The 21,720-nt window shown below is 54.9% G+C and overlaps 1 protein-coding gene across 2 annotated transcripts in view; it reads right to left on the bottom strand.

Moving 5' to 3' along the window:
• The window catches only part of ASTN2 (astrotactin 2), a 329,274-nt gene extending 309,123 nt beyond the window's left edge, over nt 1–20,151 (bottom strand). Inside the window, exon 1 of one of the 2 annotated variants that reach the window (XM_086763491.1) lies at nt 19,800–20,151. In XM_086763491.1, the coding sequence (XP_086619617.1) occupies nt 19,800–20,118 (319 nt within the window). In that variant the 5' untranslated portion in view covers nt 20,119–20,151. Of the gene's footprint in view, nt 1–16,196; nt 16,220–19,799 lie in introns of those variants that run through there. The other variant, XM_086763492.1, reaches the window with a different exon arrangement.
• Between the last annotated feature and the right edge of the window lie 1,569 nt (nt 20,152–21,720).

The raw sequence follows: 21,720 nt of genomic DNA, 5'->3' as shown, positions 1-21,720 counted from the left end.
GAGAGCAGCTTTTGGGAGCACGGACCCCAAAACTCAATTTCCTTCTCTGCTGTGGCATTTAACCTCGCAGACAGGAGCGAGAGGATGGGGAGGAGGAGGAGGGATGCAGGGGAGGATGGACATTTCTATTCAAAGACATCCCTCTCGCATCCTACCCTTCTTGAGGAGTCTGGGAAGAAGCTTGCTTGATTTGTAGGAAGCAGAAAAAAAAAAAAGCAACGTTATGGCCTGTTGTAGCCTTCCAGCAGTTGGAGGATGCGAGAAAGCTTTCAGGGAGCAGCTCCTCCAGAAACCGGCTGCTCCCGAGGACGCAGGCAGGGGAGAGCACAGCGACCGCACAGCGCAACCGCCCCTCAGCAGGGGCCAGCTAATTGCATTTCGGGATTTGTCCTTCGTTTTCAGCCTGAGCTTATCTAATTGCAGCTTCCAGCTGCTGGACACGGTTACGGCTGAGCCTGCGAGGTGGGGCGCTTTGCTCTGAACTGCCTGAGAGCTGGTCACCCAACGCTATTTTTCCCCAAGCTTTCCCATCAGGGAAAAGCCACAGCCACGTGCCTCAAGAATGGGCTTCTTTTACCCCCTAAGAAAGAAAATAACAATTCCCAAGTGCACCAGCCTCCCTCCTCTCTGCGCAGAAGGACCAACCTGACACCGCTGCCGTAGACCAGGCACCGCCGCACCAAACACAACGTCATTCCCGCAACGTCCACGCCCTAGATGCTTTTCCTAAAAGCTCTGCAAAGGGTAAAACAGCTGCAGTAATATTATCATTATTTTCTTTTTTAAAAGCAGGAGATTGTGGCTCCAGGACCTCAGAGCTAAATACCAAACTGCAGGGGAGCAGAACTTCACTCAGAGCCTGATTAGGGGTCAGCCAGTATAGCAACCAGTAAAATACAATATAGAACAGGGCGAGGCGCCGCAGCTTCCTTAAGGGATGGAGGAAAAGAGGCACACGAAGCAACCTGGCAGCATTATCTGCACAAGAAAGCCTTTAAAATAGATGAAGGTGATTTAGAGGGTCTAATTTCAGCGGATTTTCAGAGAGCTTATGATAAAAGTGCTTCATAAAAGATTAAGGAAAATAAACGGCTACCCCGTAAGGGGCACGGCCAGGCGGGGATTACAGCTGGCTAGGCAAAAGGAAACAAAGACGGTGCTTCCCAAATTGAAAAGAGGTTCGCAGGGGCCAATTGTGATACAGAAATGCTGCAAGAAGCAGAGAGCAAGTCGCAGTTTGCAGAGGATGTTGGGGAGCATCGGTTTGCTGCAGCTACGGGGGTCGAGCATCTCTGGCTGGGCTCATTACGCACCACGGGAGGCAGACAGGGAAATGCAGTTTCAGCGAGTAAATGAACACGTTCTGCACACCGAACTGCTCAGGCAGGTGAACGCACTGAGTAACCACGCCGATCCCGTATTTTAGTCGATTTGCCTCCAGTACTGCGACAGAGGAGACTCCAAAGGTGGACAAGGAAGCTGCACCCCTGAGGCAGGATGGATGGAGAGCCCTGGCTGCTGCTGGACCGGGAGAGACGAGCCAGATGTGCCTCAGCTGGCAGCGAGATGGCAAAGGAGATCGCAGAGTCTGATCACGTCCCTGCTGCCGATAACAGATCAGCTGGCAGGGTGGCACGCGCCGGGAGCAGGGCTGCCGTTCACCAGCTCCAAATCTGGTGACGGAGCCGTCCCACGGCGGTGGAGATGCTGATAGTGGGGCTGCCCACGTGCACGTGGGAAGGAAAAACCTACTTGGGGAACACCTGAAATTTAATTAACAACCCACAACACCTCTCCAAAGAAATGCATCAGGACACAGAAAGGCACAGACTTCATTCTGTTTTGTGAGTTTGGTGAAATAGGCACTCACAGCCTGGCCAGTGCTGAGATCTTGCCCACCCAGACCTCTCATCGCCCTCTCCCAGCTGGGGGCCAGCCATACCAGTCCCTCCCATCACCCCAAGACCAGCCAACCCTCCCCTCCCATCACCCCAAGACCAGCCAATCCTCCCCTCCCCGTGCCAGGAAAGCCCTGGAGAGGTCTGAAATCCAGCGTTTTGCAGCTTTTCAATGCTTCCCCCCCTCTACCTGCTGCCTCAGCGGTAAAATAGGGCTTGCGTGACTCCAAGGGCTGCTCTCCCCAGCAGCTCCCACCACGAGCTGCCCACCACCCGCTCCTTCTCCAAACTGGACAAGGGAAGCCCAGCCACACGCATGGATTTGTCTGCAAGCACGAAGCTGCAAAGTTTATGGAGAACATCTGCAAGGATTGTGCGTGCAGCCCGTTTTGGAGGCAGGTCTGGAAGCCTCTCAGCAAACAGGTGACATATATTTTTGGGAGGTGTTTTGGCGGGGGGGGGGGGGGGCGCTGACAGCTCATCCAAGCAAATCAAATTGAAGAGAAGCTGGTTCAGTGCTTTTCATTAACAACCCTCCGAGGGCCGGGGGAGAATGTAATTCCCAAGACTAAGGTAAGGAGAAAAAAAAAAAAAATAACCAACAGTTTTCTTCACGCGAAGCTAACGCAGAGTAAATCAATCAAACGCCGCTCCCCGACGACAGGGGAGGACGCATCATTGAACAACGCTCATCGCTCCCCACTGGTGATTTCTCATCTCACCTGTGCTGGGAAAGCCGTACCGAGCGGCGGCCCCGGGGCCGTGGCAGGCGACACAGCCTCCCCATCCCCATTCCCGTCCCGTCCCACAGGCTTCCAGGCACTGCAAAATACCCAACTGATGCACTTCGCCAACAACGCCACGAAAGAAAAATCAGTCCTTGGTCAATTTAAGACCTTGTAATTTTTTTCAGGGACCCAGGAGGGTGCCACATTAGCAACCTCTATGTACCTAACAAGAAGCTGTTCAACTAAAACTTCTGGAGAAATCCAGAGACAGAAAGTGTCCAGCTTCCCAGGGATTTTTCAGTAGGGAGCACTAATGACATCCATCAGGAAGCCGGTTGAGCTTCACACACCCGTTATCTTGTGGCACTTCTTTGTCAGCATCTCTAGCAGCATCTAACAGCAGGAGCAGCTTCAAACCAATCCCAAGCAATTCGCTTCATTCCTGCGGACAGGAAAACATCAGGGCTGAGCCGCCTCGTGCCTCGGCACAGCTGTTCGGCCAAGGAGCGACCGCACCCGCGCTGACAGCCACCTGCACGGATGTACAGACCTGCCCTGCGGTCGCTACGGCACCAGGGATGTCTTACAGAACCATAGAATGGTTTGGGTGGGAAGGGACCTTCAAAGCCCACCCAGCCCAACCCCCCTGCCAGGAGCAGGGACATCTCCAACCAGATCAGGTTGCTCAGAGCCCCGTCCAACCTGGCCTGGAATGTTTCCAGGGATGGGGCATCCACCACCTCTCTGGGCAACCTGGGCCAGTGCTCCACCACACTCCCTGTAAAAAATTTTTTCCTAAAATCCAATCTGAATCTACCTTGCCCAAACACCGTGACCCCAGAAGCAACGGTGAAGACCAGGCTGTTTGACTTTGGAGACTGAGCAGGTAAAACCAGTGGTGCCACATCTCCACGTATAAAATGAGAGCCTCTTTAAAAGTGCTTGCAAATAAATTCAAATAAATCCCCAGGTGACAGGACAAACTGGTGCAGAGACGAGGAGGTTTCACCCCACACGCCATCCCTACTGCAGGTGCATCCCCAAGGCTCTGCAGCAGAAATGTTTCTAAAAAAAGCGTAGAGGTTATACGGGACAAAAGCGTTCGCGTTTAGTCTGAGCGTGGACTTGAGAGCCTGCTTTGTACCGCAGAAAAATCGCCGGGTACCAGCACAGAGCTCTGCAGTGGGGACTGGGAAGAGACAAGTGACACTCTAAAGGGAACGCGTTTGACATCTCCCTGAATCCTCCTCTCTGCCAGAGCCGGCAACTGAGCATCAGTCAAATTGACGCTCCCATGCATGTCCAGCGTCTCCTCTCTCTGCAAACACTGCTAGGGAAAGCCCCTTCAAACGGGATTTCTCCCCACTGGGGTTTTTTCCTCCAGTACAAATCTATTTGAAAAGAAGATAAAGCATCTGCAGTTTGACTGAGGTTTTATTCAGAGGAAGCTCTGGCTCAGAAATAATTGCCGCTCGCTATAATTGGTGAGATGCAGGAAGGGACGAGATACAAGTGGAGTCTGGTGCAATTTTGGGAGATTTGTTACGCTTAGCTCACTTCTATCAATTTCAGTGGCTCAGACGCTTATGACCTGTTGCTCAGCTTATTGTGAAAATGGCTTTTATTTACTGCACTTCCATTAAAAGATGAAATCCATGCATAGGGCTCACAGGGCAGAAAATCACAGTTTACGTCTCAGCTTATCTCCCTTCAGCGGCCTCAGCTCATTTTCGCCCTGGCTTGCTCCCAGCTGCTATAAAAAAAAGTATTTCTGAGCACTGGTTCGAGTGGCCAAGCCCCCTTCCAGCCCACAGGGCAGGAGGCGCAGTCGGATTTTAAGAGAGCGCTCAGTGCTGCAGCCGCCGCGTCAGCCCGGGGAGGACGGAGCGGACAGGGATGCTGCGGCGCAGGCAGGCTCTTGGCTCCCAGGGCACGGGACACCACCGGTCCTTTTGCAGCAAACAGGGACCCTGTTGCACTCACAAGCCACGCTCCAAGCCCTGGCCAGCCCCGCTCTGCTGCCAGGCCACCAGCTCCCAACCTAAGGACATGGCCAGGTTGAGCGCATGGCCCACGCCGCGCTCCTGAAGGGCAGGTTCCTGCTCTCCTGGATCTCCAGAGTTTCCCCTGACGCAGCTCCAAGCCCCCCGCTCACTGCAGCGCAGACGTCACCAGCGCAGAAGCAGGCTCAGCACCAGTTCCCTTCCAGTACTGCCCACAGACACCAGAGCACTTCTCGCCAGAGCTGCAGCAGGTAGCATGCCCAGGCTGTGCGCCAGCCAGAACAGAACAAGCAGCGACGGGATGCAGGTGCCTCCTCCCAACACCCCCAGCCATGGGAAACGGTGTTGGGGAGGGAGGATGGGCACGCAGGTGGCCCGAGCTCTCCTGTCCTGGTGAGAAACCATTTGACCACCAGACATGCCATCTCCAAGGGCAGATGGAGATGGTCCCCAGCACCAGCGCGGAGTTGCTAAGGTTACCTCCTCGGCTGCCTCATTAGAGAAGCTGTCGCTCTCTCCCAGAGATCAGGAGACGCGCGTGCACGTGCGGGAGAGGAGGGGAACTTTCAACCAGATCACTTTTAGCACACTAAAGCAGGGAGAAAACTCCAGCTCCTAACGGGACAGCATGTTACAGCCACCAGACTCAACAGCAGCATCCTGCTCTCCCGCTGCCCAGTTGCTCGTTGAATGAGCGCACGGGGCAGCGGCCACCGCAGCTCGGAGAAGCAGCAGATCCTGGTCTATCAGGCCCACTTACCACTCCTTCACCCACCCGTTTCTTCCACTGCTCTCCTTTCCTCAGCCCTCTCTGCCCCATCAGGGCAGCAGCAAAGGAGCCGAGAGGGTCTGTCCCTCCCTCCCACCCCCACAGCACCGCAGTAACGCAAACTGGGAGCCCCTCCAGGCTCCCGCAAACAGCGGGTGAGGAAGGGATACGGGGAGGCGCGCTCGCTCAGCCAAGGTCACATCATGAGTCAGCAGTGAAGCCAAGAATGCCAAGAACTCCTCCAAGACATGGAGAAGGCAAGACCCATCCCCATCCACAGTTAACGCTCAAATTTGGGAGTGCTGGGCGGAGGAGGGCCCAGGACTGTCCCATCCAGCTGGTACCCTTGGGAGAAACCACAAAAACCATCCCATCTCCACAGCCAGGCCTTCGAGGAACGGGAGCAGCGTTATTCCTGGATGGCAGCGCTGCCGGGGTGTGACTTTGCTGCTTCAGAGAAGTTGAAGAGCAGTAAGATAAAAAAGCAGATGCAGCCAAAACCGCAAAGAGATCCCTGGAGCTGAAGCACTTGCCAAGTTTCTCCTTAACGCTTCAAGACACCCACTCATCCTCCCCAAGGGCTTGTCAGACTCACATGGCAAAAAATACACGCTCGACACCCACCCGTGCCCAAAAGAAAAGACCCTTAAATAAATCTGGAATCCAGGGCTGGCAGGGAGACAAAGTTGGGGGTGGAAGAGGAATTTTTGGTATCTATTTTCTAGCGAAGGAACTGCCTGACAGCTCTTCTGCAGCAGACCAGGGCTCATGGCCCTGGAGCTCACGCGGCCCCCTCAGACATCGTAATAGATTGCTTTTAATTACAGGGCACCTGCTCAGGGGCCCCTGAGTATCTGAGAGAGAGCAATGGAAACCAGAGCTTAATGGGAATTTTAAAAAAGCCATCACCACAAGCCGGTGTATTTAGGTGGTCATGGGAGAGAAAATCCCAAGGAAAGGGGTCGGTGAGTGATCGGTGATACCATTTGCCATCTCGGCCAAGAGGAGCTGCAGGCGGCTGACAATGGGGAGGTCGCTTAGCACAGCCTCTTCAGACATCCCAGAAACCTTCCAGGCTACACCTTCACGCGGTGCGAGAGGCAAAGCTGGGCTGGGCCAAGGGACCACAGCTTACAACGTTGGGATGGCGGAGCCAGTCACTGGAAGATGCTGTGACAGAGCCCAACTGCTGCAAGTCCCGCGACCCACCAGAACATTCCTCCTCTCAATACTGGTGTTCTGTGGCCAGCCTCTGGCCCCAGCCCAGCTTCCCCAGTGCCCACCGGTGAGGTGAAACAGCACGAATCTATGAGCTCCAGGGAACGGGTGAGGAGCAGGAGCAGCCCAGAGCCGGCAGCAGAGATGGCCAGCTCCAGCCTCCCCCTTCACTCCTCCATGCGAGGGTGCTGTTTGGCTAACCCGTTACGCAGAGGCTTGCTAAACAGCAGTGAAAAATTCGTTTTCACAGACCAACTCCAACTGCAGCGAGTGCTGCTGGGGTCAGAAGTGGCGAGGGCATCGCTCGGGCAGCGAGGATGGGACTGGCAGGTGTCCGTGCTCCATCAGCACCTCCCCATCCCACACCCTCCTCCTGCTGCTCCGCTGATCCATCAGCGGCTGGAGGAAAGCAAGGACCCAATGGGGCAGGAATCACCCACCACTCTCTGCCGGGGCTGGGTGGAGCTCGCCCTGCCCAGTGCACACCAGTAACACCAACAGGAACCACTCACTTCTGGGCACAGGGTCACCTACGTGACAGTCAAAGCCAGCAGCACCTCAAAGTGCCTTCAGTGATCTTCAGGGACGGTCGCGTTTGATTCTGGCCAGGGCAAGCCTTGTTGAGAGCTGTCTTTCATGCAAACTTTATTTTTTCTTTTTTTTTTCTTTTTTTTTTTTTAATGTGTCAGTTTAAGGTTGTAAAAATACTTTCATCTTCAAAACAGTGTCACATCTCCTCTTCAGCATTTTCATAACAATGCTGCAATTTGGGCTTCAAAACATCTTCCCAAACTTATTGTTCACACATATGCCGAACTTTAAAGCTCAGAACTGAGGGGCTGTGATGAAACTGGAACAAGCCACGCTTTGAATAAAGACAAGTTTTCCTTTCATCTAGCACTAATTAACAGAAGCATCCCTCCCTCCATCCCGGAGGTCAGCACTCGGCGTGTCCATGAGACCTCAAAGAAAAATCTCCCTCTTCCCCGGCCACAGCCTGTCTGTGCACAGCACAACGCAGCACCTCCATCAAGAGGGACCTTCCAGAGCGGCCAACATGACGGAGATGGAGGAAGGAGATGCAGGAGGCCTCCAGGAGCTGCTGCAGGACCCTTTCAGCTTGGTCAGGATGCACAGACCCTTACTGCAGCTATGTGCATCCAAGCATCCCATGGGAAGGCAGGAGCAAACCTCCCTGGGATGCTCCATGGACCTGTGCCGTGTTCCTCACCTGCTGGCCACCACAGCAGAGGCTGCCGGACAGGGTGGATCTTGGTGCCCACCGTGAGACCACTCTCCTGGCCCAACCTCACCCTCTGCCTCAGTTCATGCCAGGAATAAACATCTCCCCGGGCAGCTCCCTACCTGCTGCAAGCATTTGCATAGAGTTGGAAGAACGAGAGCATGGAGAAGATGGGGAAATGCCGCACAGCCAGTACCAGGCAAATTAAAGCTGCAGCTTGTTCCCCAGCCGGGTCCAGAGCTCCTCTCCCCTCGCCCAGGTCTCACCTGCCCTCCAGCTGCCACAGCCGAGGCAAGAAGCACCATTTCAAATAATGGCTTTTCTTGAGTCTAAATTCTTCCCAAACCCAACAACCACAAAAGGAGAAGAAAATTACACCTGCTGCTTTGCCCTCGGGTGCCTTCAGAGCGGTTTTGTAGAGAGAGGATCAGAACAAGCAGTGATTAAAAACCGCAGCCCCACACCCACCAAGAACCCTCGCTTTTTGAGCCACGTCCCCTTCCTTCCCAGCCCAAACCCCCTCCTCCAGCAGGGACGGGGAGCTGCTGTCCTACACCAGCTCCCTGCAGGACACGGGGCGATTTGGGACACTCTTCCCAGGGAGGTGACCACAGAGAGCTGCTTCAGATGCGGGCCAGGTATCCACGGACAAATTTGCACCAAGGTCTACCAAATGTTGGGTTTGTACAACTCGGGACACACCCCAAGCTGGCAGAGAAGTCTGCCAAGGAGCTACGAGCAGCGGCGAACGTGGTTTTGGGGAGGCAACAGCTGGGAGATGCCACAGCAGAAACACCCATGGGTTGCCTTCACAAAGCTCAACTTTTCCTCAGCGTCCCCTACAAACACCCCGTATCTCATCCCTGCGCTGACCCAGCTGGGAGGAGCGCTGCAAACAGGGTTTTTTGCCCCGTTTTGTGTTTCAGTGGCTCACTGTAACCCCCTGTAAAACTCTTCATCGGCAAGGAGGGAACAGGTCTTACAACATCTTTAAAGCGAGCCCAGGCAGCAGAGAAAACCTCCCCCAGCACACACGATTTCGGGCAGCACACGCACGCGCTCCCGGGGAGCGGAGGCCGAGGCCGGCAGCATCCCCACACCTCCAGCTCACAGAGCTCGCACCCTGCCCAAATCCCAGCTTCTCCTCCCCGTTCCCGCACGCTGCCGGGCCGCGGCGCGTCGAGGAACAGCTTGTCAGCTAAGCGGCGAAGGCGGCTGCTCCCAAAGCAGAAGGAAAATTGAGTACAAGGAGGAGCGGCGTGTCTGGCGTGCAAACCGCTGCTCCGGCAAGACCCCGAGCCGGCCGCGAGCAGCCCCTGCAGGCAGCGTCCCCGACCTCCCTCCCAGCTGCCACGCCGCCGGATAATGGATTTCCTTCTCAAGCCGGGAACGCAGTAAGGACAACTGCGCCGCTTGTCTGGGGAGAGCGGAGAACATAAGAGAAGGAAACAGCGAGTGCTGGGAGGTGATAAGATGTAAAGCAACGTAACGGAGTTTGTGTCTTCAACGTGTCTTCAAGCAGCTCTGGTTTCTCAAATCGTGTTAAAAGCCAAGGCTGCTGCTAGTTAATTAAAGACGCTTCTAGCCTCTCTGATCACACTCAGAAAAAATAAAACAGAAACACATGGCTGTTGATCCAGTGCAAGGCATGCAGCTGCAACAACTGCAGTAAGAACAACCCCAAACCTCTATTGCCTTTTTGAAATTCCAGCAATACTGAAGGTTCTTACCAGCCAGGACCCATGAACTACGCTGGCAACATCACATCCTGGTGCCCTGAGGAACCATATCTCCATGGATCTAGGGAAAGAGGAGAAGCTAAAGGAGCTGTAGGTGGCAACATCTGCGCTGCTCGGGGATGAGCATGAGAAGGCTTGGAGCCTCCAACGCAAGAGCAAATGGACAAAAAGGCCGGCGTGCTTCTGAGGTGTCCCTGCTCCATCCCAGGGGCACCCACAGCAGCTCCCATCTTCAACCATGACAAAATAACCTCTCTCACCAGTGTGTTGGCTCCCCCTTAACCAAGGACCTCAGCCTCAGCCCTGCCGGCTCAGGGACGCGGGCTCCCCTGCGCGGTGGGATGCATCGACGGGAACACGCAACGGCTGCTTTGGATTGTACAGTTTGTTTATGGCGTACATTTGAGGAGCTACACAGGATGGGAAAATACATCCCATAAACAAACTGCTAAACAAAATGGGCTAAGTGTGCACCACTCCAAACAAAAATAGACTCGAGCTAACCTCCGCTTTCCAAGCATATGCCTCTGATGACAGCTTCATTCAGCGCCCCTCATCCCACTTCCAGTTCTCATTTTTAGGCTCTGCAGCCATCGAGAGCAGCTTCAGACGCCTCCCACCGCCCCCACAGCTCCAGGTACACCGGGGGCAGACAAAAATAAACCCAACTGGAGCTGGAGACCACCACGGGTGACGGAAGCAGGGGGTGCATCGCCCTTCCCTGCTCTCACCCCGCGGGCGATGGGAGGCGGCGGCAGCCCAGATGTTGCCCTGCAGCACACGGACATCAGCAGCAGCTGGATGAGGGACTGTCTCGGCAGGGACAGCAGCAGACTCTGGGTGACAAAAGACATGCACACTAAGCGTATCAGGCAGACATTTACAGCCTCCCTCCCCAGAGCTGCCCCGGCAGTAGCCCCCGTGCCCGTCAGCTGAACCCCGCCACCCTGCTCACGCCCAGAAGCAATTTCTCGAGCACTCCAACTTTATTATCCTCTTCCTCGGGGCTGCGTGGAGGGCACGTTCCCCTGCGAATGCTTTTTTTCTGCCAAGATCCAAAGCTGTTGAAGCTGCGCAAAAGTAATTCCCACACACTCCTACTGCCCCAGGAAGAATATTTCTTCGCTGCTTTTGCATAACAAACAGCTACATGCTTTTTCCTTTTTCTCCTGAGAAACTCAGGCTCCGAGGAAAACACCCGGCGCAGCGCTAGGCCGAGACCTGACTCCATAAAGTTCCCCCTGCGAGGGGGAGTTGGGGGGGGACGTGCTACCGCAGAGATTAGACCGCAGCCTTCACTGACAGCATTCCGTCACCCTGGCAGGCTGCGGCGCTCCGAGTTTGTAAAGCTCCTTGGGAATCCTTCAAGATGAAAGGTACAGTACGATACGGATGTATTATATCCACGGGCTTTGTTACAGCACACATTTCCTAGCACGGTTTTATTGCTAGAACACAAAGTTCAGCTGAAGCCCAGGGGCTCTTCAGGTGACAAATGCACTCCTACAGCCCTCCCTCCGCTCTGCAGGGGATGAAAAATGCTGAAGCCCCTGATGGGAACACGGCAGATGGAGCAGCCAGCACCCTTCTAGCAACTGCAGGTGAGGACCTGCCTGCACAGATAAGGCCAACTTCATCGTTGCTGAACGTGCCTTCAGCCTGCAAAACATCTCACACCCCCAAAATGCCACTGCTGGGATCAGCTCCTCTGCAGCATCCCTCCTCATCAGCTGGACCTACCGCACAGCCTGCTGTCCCAAAGGCCATCCCTGGTAAGGGCCAGAAGGCTCCCTTGAGTTGAGCCAACCTCAACCGAGTGGTACCCAGCATTGGGATCCCCTGGGAGACTCCAGGCTGCCCACCTCCAGCACCTCCTCCAAGCAGAAGCTGATGCTGCATTCAGTGGGTGGCCCTGGGGCTGGGGGATCCCAGGCCACACTGGAGCCCAAACCAGCAAAAGCCCCAGGCATGCAGAGGTAAACCCCAGCACGCTGCTTTGGATCAGGCTGCCTCTCCTGCAAACTCCTGTCTGCCCCTGGGAGGGAGGGAAGGAGATGGTTCCCACTTTTTTTGGAAGCCTAATTGATGCTTGAGATGCTCCAAATGAGCCTGTGGACACAGCTTGACCATGGGCTGCCCAGTTTGGATGGCATGGTAGGGAGGGAGGGGAACGTGCACCCACCTTTTGGATCACCTTCCCAACACCTCGCTCCACCCGGGCACCTCTCTCTGTCCAGATTTCCCAAGACATTAGAGATGGAGGAACAAGGAGCGTGATGTCAACAAGAAGGCTTTCAGAGAAGCCTGGGAGGAATTCCCTGGGCATGTTACAGGGTAGAAAAAGAGTTCAAAGCCCTCTAATTTAAACAGATGAGAGGTACAAAGGACAAGAAAGACAGCAGGAATCAGGATGTCCCAACAAGCCCCAAGGCTCTCCAGGGCCACCAGCCATGCTGAACCCCCCACACAGGTGACTGCTCGGACCCAGCAAGCCAAGGTGAAGGGTTCTCCATCTCCTTCCACCCCTGCAGAGCAGCCTGTGCTGCTGACACCGGAGCGGCGCATCAAGAAGCTGATGTTACCGAGCAGCTGGCTAGAGGAAAAAAAAAAAAAAAAATTCCTATGCTGTTGCCAACTCCTATCTTCTGTCACTTGATCCCCTATTTTAGGGATGCACTGTGCTCCCTGGAACGCCGATCACTCGAGAATTGGGAAGAGCAGCCAGGGAAGGACATAGGCCTTGGGACAGACACGGCCGCCACTGCGGCAGCCGCAGGCACGCTCTGCGCCAGCTCACGCTGGGCGAGGGCCTCGGCAGCCAGCAGCCCCCCGCGCTGGCCGGGGAGCCCCGCGCACGCAGCAGAGCCACCCTGCTGCCCCCAGAGAGATGGAAGGGAGGGGGGGAAAGAAAAAGAACCAAAGCCTCAAAGGTTGTCAGCGCAGCTGAGGGTGCCTGCGGCCAGCAGCATGGCTAGGGGCAAACCGGGGGTCTCCAGACCCCGCACCCCAGTTATGCGGTTCTGGGGCTTTCGAGAGGGTTTCACAGTCACACTTTGGGTCTTTGCAGGCAGGGCAGCACCCCTCAGTAGGCATAAGTCATTCAGAGCCAGAGGAAGAAAGGCATCAGGCACCAAAATAAGCGCCCTGTCCCCAACGGGAGGTACTCCCTCCACCTCTCGAGGACAAGCAAGCGCCCAGCTCCTTGCCGCCGCAGCTCATCAGCGCAGCTGGCAATGGAATTCCTGGTTCATTTTCGTGCCCCAGAAGCACAAATGATGGTGCAGGCGAGGTGCTGGCCCAGCAGATCCCCTCTCCTCTCCCTGCACAGGGATGCACAGCCAACCTTTACCAGCTCACCCCCGCGCCAACCACGCTGCAGCGGCCACGTACGCTGGCCCTCCCTCCCCCTCAGAACAGGATCACTCCCGTGGGCCTGGGAGCAACACCATCAGCTCAGTAATCTTCCTAAATACAGCAGTTACCAGGTGACTGGGAAAAAAAAAAATCTCTTTTACTGCTGATGCTGCTAATGGAAAATTTCTCCCCTTTCGCTGCTGCTTTCAAAGCCGGTCGCGATTTCATACAGACTTCGTCTTGCTGAGAGAGGTGGAAGCACAGAGGGAGAGGTGCGAGACTGGTGGGGATCAGCTAATGGGAAACAGAGGGGAACTGGTACTTCTGTCTTCCTCCCCACAGGCAGAGCCCTGGCTCCAACTCTTATCTGCCCCATCTTCTCGCAGGCAGTCGCAGCCCAACCTCCTCCTGCGAGGAACCCCTCCTTCCTCCCCTGGGATAAGCACGCTGGGTGCACGCAAGAGCCCTGCCTCTTGCACCGCATACAGGGAAGACATCCAAAGGGACTGATGGGCCAAAATGACTTATTCGGAGATTCTTCCCCCACTTGTCTCCTTCCCAGGGGACACCCTGAGAGCCTCACCCAGCCAGCGCAGATGCAGGCAGCCAAGATCACCGCTTGTCCCCTCCACGTGCTATTCTGCTTCTTCAATACCATTAAGTGTCTCCATACTGTCTGGACACTGGAAACCTTAACCACATTAGCTGAGACCCGAGCAGCAGCACAAGCATTCAATTCTTTTAAGTGGCACCATTTCTTAAGCTGGTTACACACAAGAACCATCTCTGCTCGACGCCGTCACCCATCCCACGGGCAGTGACAGGGGCAGGACTGGGAAGCAGCAAGGGAAAACTGGCCGAGGCTCATCATTCCCCATTTCAGAGGACTGCAACCCGAGGAGGACACCAGCTGTACTGGGGGCATTACAGATGACAAAAGGCTTCCATCACGGCATTTCTGTTTCCTTCACGTCTCCTTTTAGCCTCCAATCCCACTCTATAAGGCGTTTTGGTGTGATGGCAGGTGTTGCCCAAGCCACCTGTGACCGCTAACACATATGTCAAGGTAGCATAAGATCAATACCTCATCCTTCCTACAAGTGGCATCAATCTATTCTCCTCCTGTCCCAGCCAGTCCCACGCCTGAACTCCTGTTACACCAGGAAACCCCAAGGGCTCAGCCTGGTTTCACAGCCAGTCAACACTGCACATCAGCACCGTATCACAGAGACCTGTCCATCACGCAGCTGGGGTTCACACTTTCAGGGCTTGAAAAGGAAAAGGCAGCAAGTTTTGGAAGTAATGTCTGTGTCGTGGCACTCAGAGGTCACTCATCTCCTCAGCCCCCAAGGAAAAATGCAAGCTCCCCACCTAATTCTGAAGAAAAGCACTTTTTTTCTTCCAGCAGAAGGACAATGAAGATCTCTGGCACACCAGCATCACAGAAAACCCACTGCCATCACCTGGGAGCAAAGGGGGGAGCAGGGGGGATCCCCAGCCAGCAGCCTCCTCCCGCTACTCCAGCCTGATGGTTCAGCTGCAGAAAACTGGCTTCTCTCTCTATAGTTAATCTTCTGTTGCCACTAGCTGGTCAACGCGGGTACTCTTGGAAAGCAGCAACTCCCCGAGTACAGCCTGCCGCTCAGTTACAGACTCCCAGTTTTAACTGGGATTTTCACCCCAGAAAATACTTGAAATGAAGCAAAATCGCTGCAAGCCCCCACTCACCCTGTGCCGGACAAGCCACATTCAACCTCACCTTTGGGGAGGGAAGCGGTCATCTGAGGACTGACCCGTTTTCATGGGCATTTTTTGTCTACAGTCTTTCCGGGCGCTCCAGCGCTCATCTCTCCTGCAGCCACGCTGGGCAGATCTCCAGCTCAGGACCCACATCTCCAGCACAACTCCAGCCGAAGCCCAGCTCTCCTTCCTTCTCTTTCCAACTACAAGAACCCAACAGCCTGGAAAGCTTGAGTAATCACATGGTTTCATACCAGGAGAGGGGGAAATTGCTACCAGAAGGTTTTCCCTCTTTCCTACCCCCTTCCCCAGGCAGCCCCTGCCATCGGGGACCCAGCCCGGACCCCACAGACATGCACGGCTCTGGATGGGTGCAAAGGGGAAGGGAAGCATCCCCTGCTCTCAGGTCTGCATCCCCCCTGCTCTCCATCCCAAGGAGCCCACTGACACATCTCATCTTCACTGTACCACCTCGCTGGGGCTTTTTGGCTGCCTCCACTTGCCTGGTGGAAGATGTGACTCTTTACCCCATGGACTACCTTGAGAACAGCCAGAAAAAGCAAAATAAACCAAAAAATCAAAACCAAAAATACTTGATTGACCAAATCTCTGGCCAGCTGTGTAGTGCAGCTCTTCAAGTCTAGCAGGAGGCAGTTAACAGAAACAGGAGGTGTTCAAACCAAACTTTGGTGACCTGCTTCTCTCTGCAGAGAAAATCCAGTTTTTAGATGCCATGCCCTGATGAGCAGCGTCTCACACCAGGCACGCTCTCCCTCTGCTACCCACAACACTGCTCCAGATCTCACAGGCCAATTCAACGCAGAGAACGGTGCGTCTGAACAGCGGCATCAAAACGCTTCGGTCCCACTGGCGCTCCCCGGGTGGCCTCTCCACCCCGCTCCGCAAAACCGGGAGCTGTTAACAAAAGCAAGGGTGGCAAAACCCCGCTCAAGTATTTGTAGAAAAAGCAGCACATTCAAACAATCCACAGGGAACTAAGTGCTTTTCCCTATTTTAATGCATTCTTACCCGACAGAGGAGAAGAATTTCAAGTTACAAGATGGCTTCAGGAAAAGTTAAGATAAAAGAAGTGGCACCGAACTGCTGAGGAGATGGAGCTGCACAGCTTCGAGAAGCAGGGGATGATCATCAGCCGTGCAGAGGGGCCACGGTGGGACACCGCTAACGGAGGTGCACGAGCACCTTTTCTAACAACCCCCGAAACAAAGCACCTTGCAGCAGTGCAGGCGCCCGTCAAACAGCATCCATTAAAGGCATTTACGAGAAGCGCGTAGTAAACTGTTCTTATGTAAGCCACTACCGGCTAGGAGCAGCGGTGAAAATTCGTCTGCCTCTTTCCTTCTCTCTCCTCTATATATATCTGCTCACACATAGACGGAGCTCGTCTAAATTAGCTCGGAAGCGAACTGCTTGGCTCCCCGAATGGCACCGAAAGCAGGCGATTTACAGAGCACATGGCTGCTGACTAAATCAAGGTACCCACCTCAGAGAGACCGCGTTGTACGAGAATAAAGTCACTGACAGGCTGCAGTACTTGCCAGTGTAACACTAGAAGAATTAGAGGAGGGAAAAAAAAAAAAGAAAAAAGAAAAAATTGCAAAGCATCAGTTGTATCCAAGGTTAAGGAAAGGGCAGGATGCTTTTTCAGGAAAAGGGATGCACAGCAATTCATAACGCACTGGTGGCAAAGTTACATTTGTCATTTCCTGCCACCACTCTGCTTTGCTGGGTAATTTTAGAGTAATGTAACCAGGAGGGTAGTGGAAGAAACATCCTTCTTGTCTCCGGCACACGAGGGAAAAAAATAAACCGAAATAGGAAACAGGGGCACAGAGGCCCCGCTGAAGGAGGGACACCGGGCAAAGCAGGGCTGCCGACGGCATTTCGGGAAGGATACAACCGGGAAACAGAAGTTGGGAGTGGAGGGGTCCATCCCCTCCCGGCCGGGCTCCGGCGGGGCCGGGGCTACCGGCCGGGCATCCCCGGGCTACCGGCCCCCCCTAGCGGGCTGCCGCGCGCCGCTCGCCACCCGCGGGCCAGCGCAGCGGCTGCTGCTGGTCCCCATCCTGCTCCCCGCTTTACGCCAGGGAACAGCCAAAGCTGCCTCCTCTCTAGAAGGAGGAATCCCCCAGAGAAAAGGGACACGGAGCACCGTGCGCGCTCCGTACCAGCCACTGCCTCTGAGCATCCGTCTCCTCAGCCCGTTTGCACTCGGTCTGCCCTTAGAAAGCACCAGCAGACGTGGCACTTAGGGACAGGGTTTAGTGCAACCTGGCAGCGTCAGGTTTACAGCTAGACTTAATGATCCTAAAGGTCTTTTCCAGCCTAAACGACTCTAGGATTCCAAGCTCCCGGCTGCTGCAGACAAGGCTCTGGCACCTGCCAGCCGTTAGCTCCGGATCCCACACCCTCCTTTCACACACAGGAGTGACAAGAGGCACGGGAACCACCCCAGCATCAGGAGACTTACTAAGCCGGGAGTTGCTGAGCAGGCCCAGGACTACAGACTGCCTCAGCTATGGCACCTGAACAAACTCGTCGCCACTAAGCAAGGCCATGTTTTATTTCGTGCTTCTCGGCCTGGAAAGACTTCTGAGCCCTGCAGAGCGGAGCAGCTTCAATTTATTCTCAACTTATTTTACTTCAGAGTCCGTAGCATCAGTACTAGAACTCACCTCTGCCTGCTTTATGCTTTTCTTTTTTTTTTCTTTCAAAAATCTCTCCAGGATGCCAGTCAGGGTGGCTGTCCCGATGTGTGTGCTTTAGGAGGTCTTCCTACCACGTCCTTACCCTCATGAGGCCGGGAAGCGGTGACTGACAGCAGCAAGAGCCCAGACTCAAAGACATTTAGGAGCCCTCCATGCATCTGCAAACGGCAGGACATCAGCTCTTATGTGTTTTCCCGAGCTCAGGCCCAGCCAGCCACCAAACGTGTTCAGCAGCACGCAAAAATACACGTAAGCATGAGAAATCAGCAAATGATGAGAGCTATCCAAGATTGTAGCAAAGAGAAGCCGCTGTTTAAAGCAATCCCTGCCCCCAAGTCACTCCAAAGCCATTCAGCCGACCTCCCACGTGTAACGTGATTTTCACCTCCAAGAGCCCATTACAAGGCGGCAGCAGCTCTCAGGTTCCCAACCACCGACAGACTTAGAAAATGACAGAGTGAGGAAAAAACACTACAGAAAACTCCAGCATTACTTCCCACACCAGGCAAACAAGCCCGCAGAAATCCTCCAAAGCACTCACCCAGAAAAGAGTTAACTGCGAGCGAGACTCAGTTGCCACACCAGGAGACTGGAAGAAATGCAACAAATTTGAAATATCAGAGCATCCACAGCAATTCATGAGCTAGACCTTGGGGAAGGACAAGTGTTTTACTTTCTCTGGAGGCAACGTGCTGATTAATTTCAGGCCCATGATGAAGCCATCCCACCATGGGCAAAGCTTCCATTTCTCTTCCAATCTGCCTGATGCCTGTGGGTTCAGGGAAACAGGAGGGGACCTTTTGGGGTCTTTTGTCCATGAAGTGGCAGCAAAAACCCCAGAGTTTTGCACAAGACATGCTACATCTTCAAGAATACACGCATAACCAATATCCCAGGCAAGCAAAAGAGAATTTTTCAGACCCAGACACGGTCTTTTTGCTGGCAGTCACTCACAGAAATAGGATTTGCTAGACAAGATCATGTCTCTGATCTATCAAGACAAATTTCTCTTCTCCAACTTGAGCTATTACCCAAGCTACACACAAAGGGGTTTCTTTGCCTTCTGATATATTTAGACTGGTGCGCAATTCACACCCAGTCCCCGAAGAAACTGTACTCAAATCGGAAAATTCAACTCAGTGAACCACAAAACTTCTTGTTACCTTTAATCACGGTAAGGTAAATGTCATTCCTACTGCATCAAACCTTTGATTTTTCACTTTTATTACTTGAAATAGAGTATCTGGTTTGTTTGGGATTTTTGTGGTTGACCATCCGTGTCTAAGCAAGCCACACCGCCAAGCCAGAACCCAAGAGGCTCAAGAAGTGCTGTCAACTTATTTACCAACTTATTTATTACAGGCGCTTGCTACAAGAAAGTAAAATGACAGGACTAGGAGACACAGACACTCGTTTTCCGAGCCTGGCACATCCCGCCCAGTGAAAGGCAGTCACTTTCACAAGGTATGGGAAGGGAATCACGGTGAGGTGCCCGCCAGCTCACCCCTTGACACGCCTGAGGCACGCGGGGCGATGCGCTGGAAGCCACAGCCCAGCAGTGTCAAGCTCTGTCTCAGACCCGAAGTTAAGCAGGGACTCAAACTATCCTATGTTCAGACACCAAAAAGCAAGAAAGCTAGTGGATAAAGAGACTAACAAAACCCTTCAGTGACCTGGCAGAGCAGACACCACGCTGTCCCTACAGCATCCCCAACAGTTCCCTTGGAGCATCCCCAGGGACAGAAAAGGATAAAAGTGACGAGAGGCAGCTCGGGCACCCCATCTGAGACACCAGAAGCCGACATCAAGACAAAAAGTACGACAACAGAATTATTTCTAGTCCCATCCCCCTCCCCACAAGAGCCGAGATAAGAGGAAAGTCTGCAGGCGTTCGCCACAGACCCAGGCGCTGGAGTTGCGCGCGTGAAGCGAGAGCGAGCTTCGAGAATTAAGACGAAGCATTTCTAAAACCAGGCTCTGGCTAGAAAAACAGCCTCTCCCGTTCTCCCGGGCTCGGCGGTCCCTCCTCCTCCAGGGCTCAGCCTTCAAGTTGGAGCGCAAGAGCCAGCACCCAGCACTTCACAGCCTGAGCGGAGACGCTTTGCTCCCAGGGCTTTTAAAAGGCAGCAGCCCTCAGGCCCTGCTAAAGAAATCCTTCAATAATAGGGGAAAAAAAAATAAAAATAAAAAATAAACAGGGTGCAGCAAGGGCAGCGTTAGAAAGCTCCAAAACATAAGCAGGCTGTTGGCGAGAAGGGGAGGGTGAACAAAAATCCGGGCGCAGCAGGGTGACAGCGCGGAGCCGGCCGCCCGCACCGGGATGCTCGGCGACCCGAGGAGGGGCGCGGGGCGGGGGGATCGGCGGGCCGGGTTCCTACCGAGGGTGAAGAAGGGCAGCTCGGTGTTGTCCAGGTCGTCCTGCACGGCGACGCGGCCGGGCAGCTCGCTGCGGACGAAGAGCAGCAAACGGGAGTCGGCGGTGGCGGGCGGCGGGGCCCCGCTCCAGCTGATATCGTTCTCCCGGAGCACCGGCAGCGTGGACACCGTGACCGTTTTCACGCGGCAGGGACCGGGGGACTCCCGCGACGCCACCGCGCCGGGCCCGCCACCCAGCAGCACCGGTAGCAGCAGCAGCAGCGGCGGAGGCGGTGCGGCGGGGAGGAGGAGGAGGAGGCGGCGGCGCGGCGGAGCGGCCATGCCGGGCCGGAGCCAGGCGCAGGAGAGCGGCGAGGCGAGGGGAGGCGAGCGGAGCCGGGCGCACTGAGCTGAGCCGCCCCAGCCCCGCCGCCACCGCCCGGCTCCGGCTCCGCCTCCCGGCCCGCCCCGAATCGCCGTTCCGGGGACTCTGTGCCGCTCCCCGGCGCCGCACGGAGCCTGCCCGCGGGGGGAGCGCGGCTCAACCCGGACGTTTGGACGCCGTGGGACTCCCGCCGGCCCCGCGCTGCCTGTGGCGGCCCCTCCGCTCCCCGGCCCGGCAGACCTGGGGGCCGCCCTGCGCTCGCCCCCTTCCCCGCTCCAGCACCCTTGGGGGCCGCCCTGCTCTCCCCCCTCCGTCTTCGCTCCCCCCGGCCCAGCACCCTTGGGGGCCGCCCTGCTCGCCCCCCGGCCTGCGCTGTGCCGCTGCCGTGGGATCGCTGCTACCCGCTGTTCATCACCTCTCCTCCTCACAAAATCCAGGTTTCCCTTCCACATCTTCGCCCTGCCTGGCCATGGGATCCAGCTCACTGCCACGCGTTCCTGCAGGCTCCCCCTTCCTTTCTGGCGTTTGGCGGGTGAAGTCGTTACAGAAATACCCTTCCCGTGAGCTTTTACTGGTTATTACCCTTTCCGAAGCAAATAGGCACCTCCAGTGTCCCAGGCACACACAAATGGCTTCCAATGACAAGCCTGAGGGAGACAAACTGGTGACATCTAGCAAAGCTTTTTGACCTGGTCATTAACAGCCAGCATTTAAATGGGAGCCAGAGGCATAAGTGATGCTAAGGTCTGATCACAAATTCCTGTATCCATCCATCGTACGCACGCCCCCATGCCAGTCAGGGGCTGGAGTCTGGGCTTGAAGGCCAAGCAGGTGAGCTCCACTGCCGCTGTTCTGCCTCATGCTCTGCCTTGAGCCATGACAGATCCAACTGGCTCTTCCAACTGGGAAGCTGGAATGATGGGGATTAGCTAGGAGACAAACCCTGTCCCTGCAGGCAAAATGGACACTGCTAACCCTGGCCCCACAGGCACATGAACTCCTGCCCACAGTCAGGCATGACTAACAGAGACGAGGGGAGGCAGCCCACGGTAGTTATGAGTCAGTGACTCACAACAACAATTTCCTAGTGACTGCTAATCTACCTGATTTTATTTGTAGATGTACATATAAAAGAAGATGTCAAAACCCTAACAAAGCACGCTTAATGCTCAGGCTTATATTATTTCCACAAGCTAATTAAGATCAATTCATCACACGCCTATTGAGGCAAAACAGCCTTCTGAGATACCTAGGTCATCACATGTTAAAACCACAACAAGGGCAGAATGGCAAAAAAATGTGAAATCCAGCAAACAAACAGCTCAAACCCTGCTCCCAGGGGCCAGACCCTGCTCCTGGAGCGGCCACAGCTCCAGCTCAGAGGCTTAACAACCTGCAGCCCCCGCCGTAAGAGTGTCGGTGTGTGTGGGGTGCCTGTTTCCAGCTACAGGAACAGAGAGAAACCAAAAAGCCTTTATCAGCAAACAGGCAACTGGCTGCCCAACCATGGGACCCCAGCTCTGCCTAACTGGGAGGGATGAAGTTTCCAGCGTGCTGGG

The sequence above is a fragment of the Chlamydotis macqueenii genome, chromosome 20, assembly GCF_036417535.1.
Source record: "Chlamydotis macqueenii isolate bChlMac1 chromosome 20, bChlMac1.mat, whole genome shotgun sequence".
NCBI lineage: Eukaryota > Metazoa > Chordata > Aves > Otidiformes > Otididae > Chlamydotis > Chlamydotis macqueenii.
This window is presented reverse-complemented; position numbering and strand designations above follow the sequence as displayed.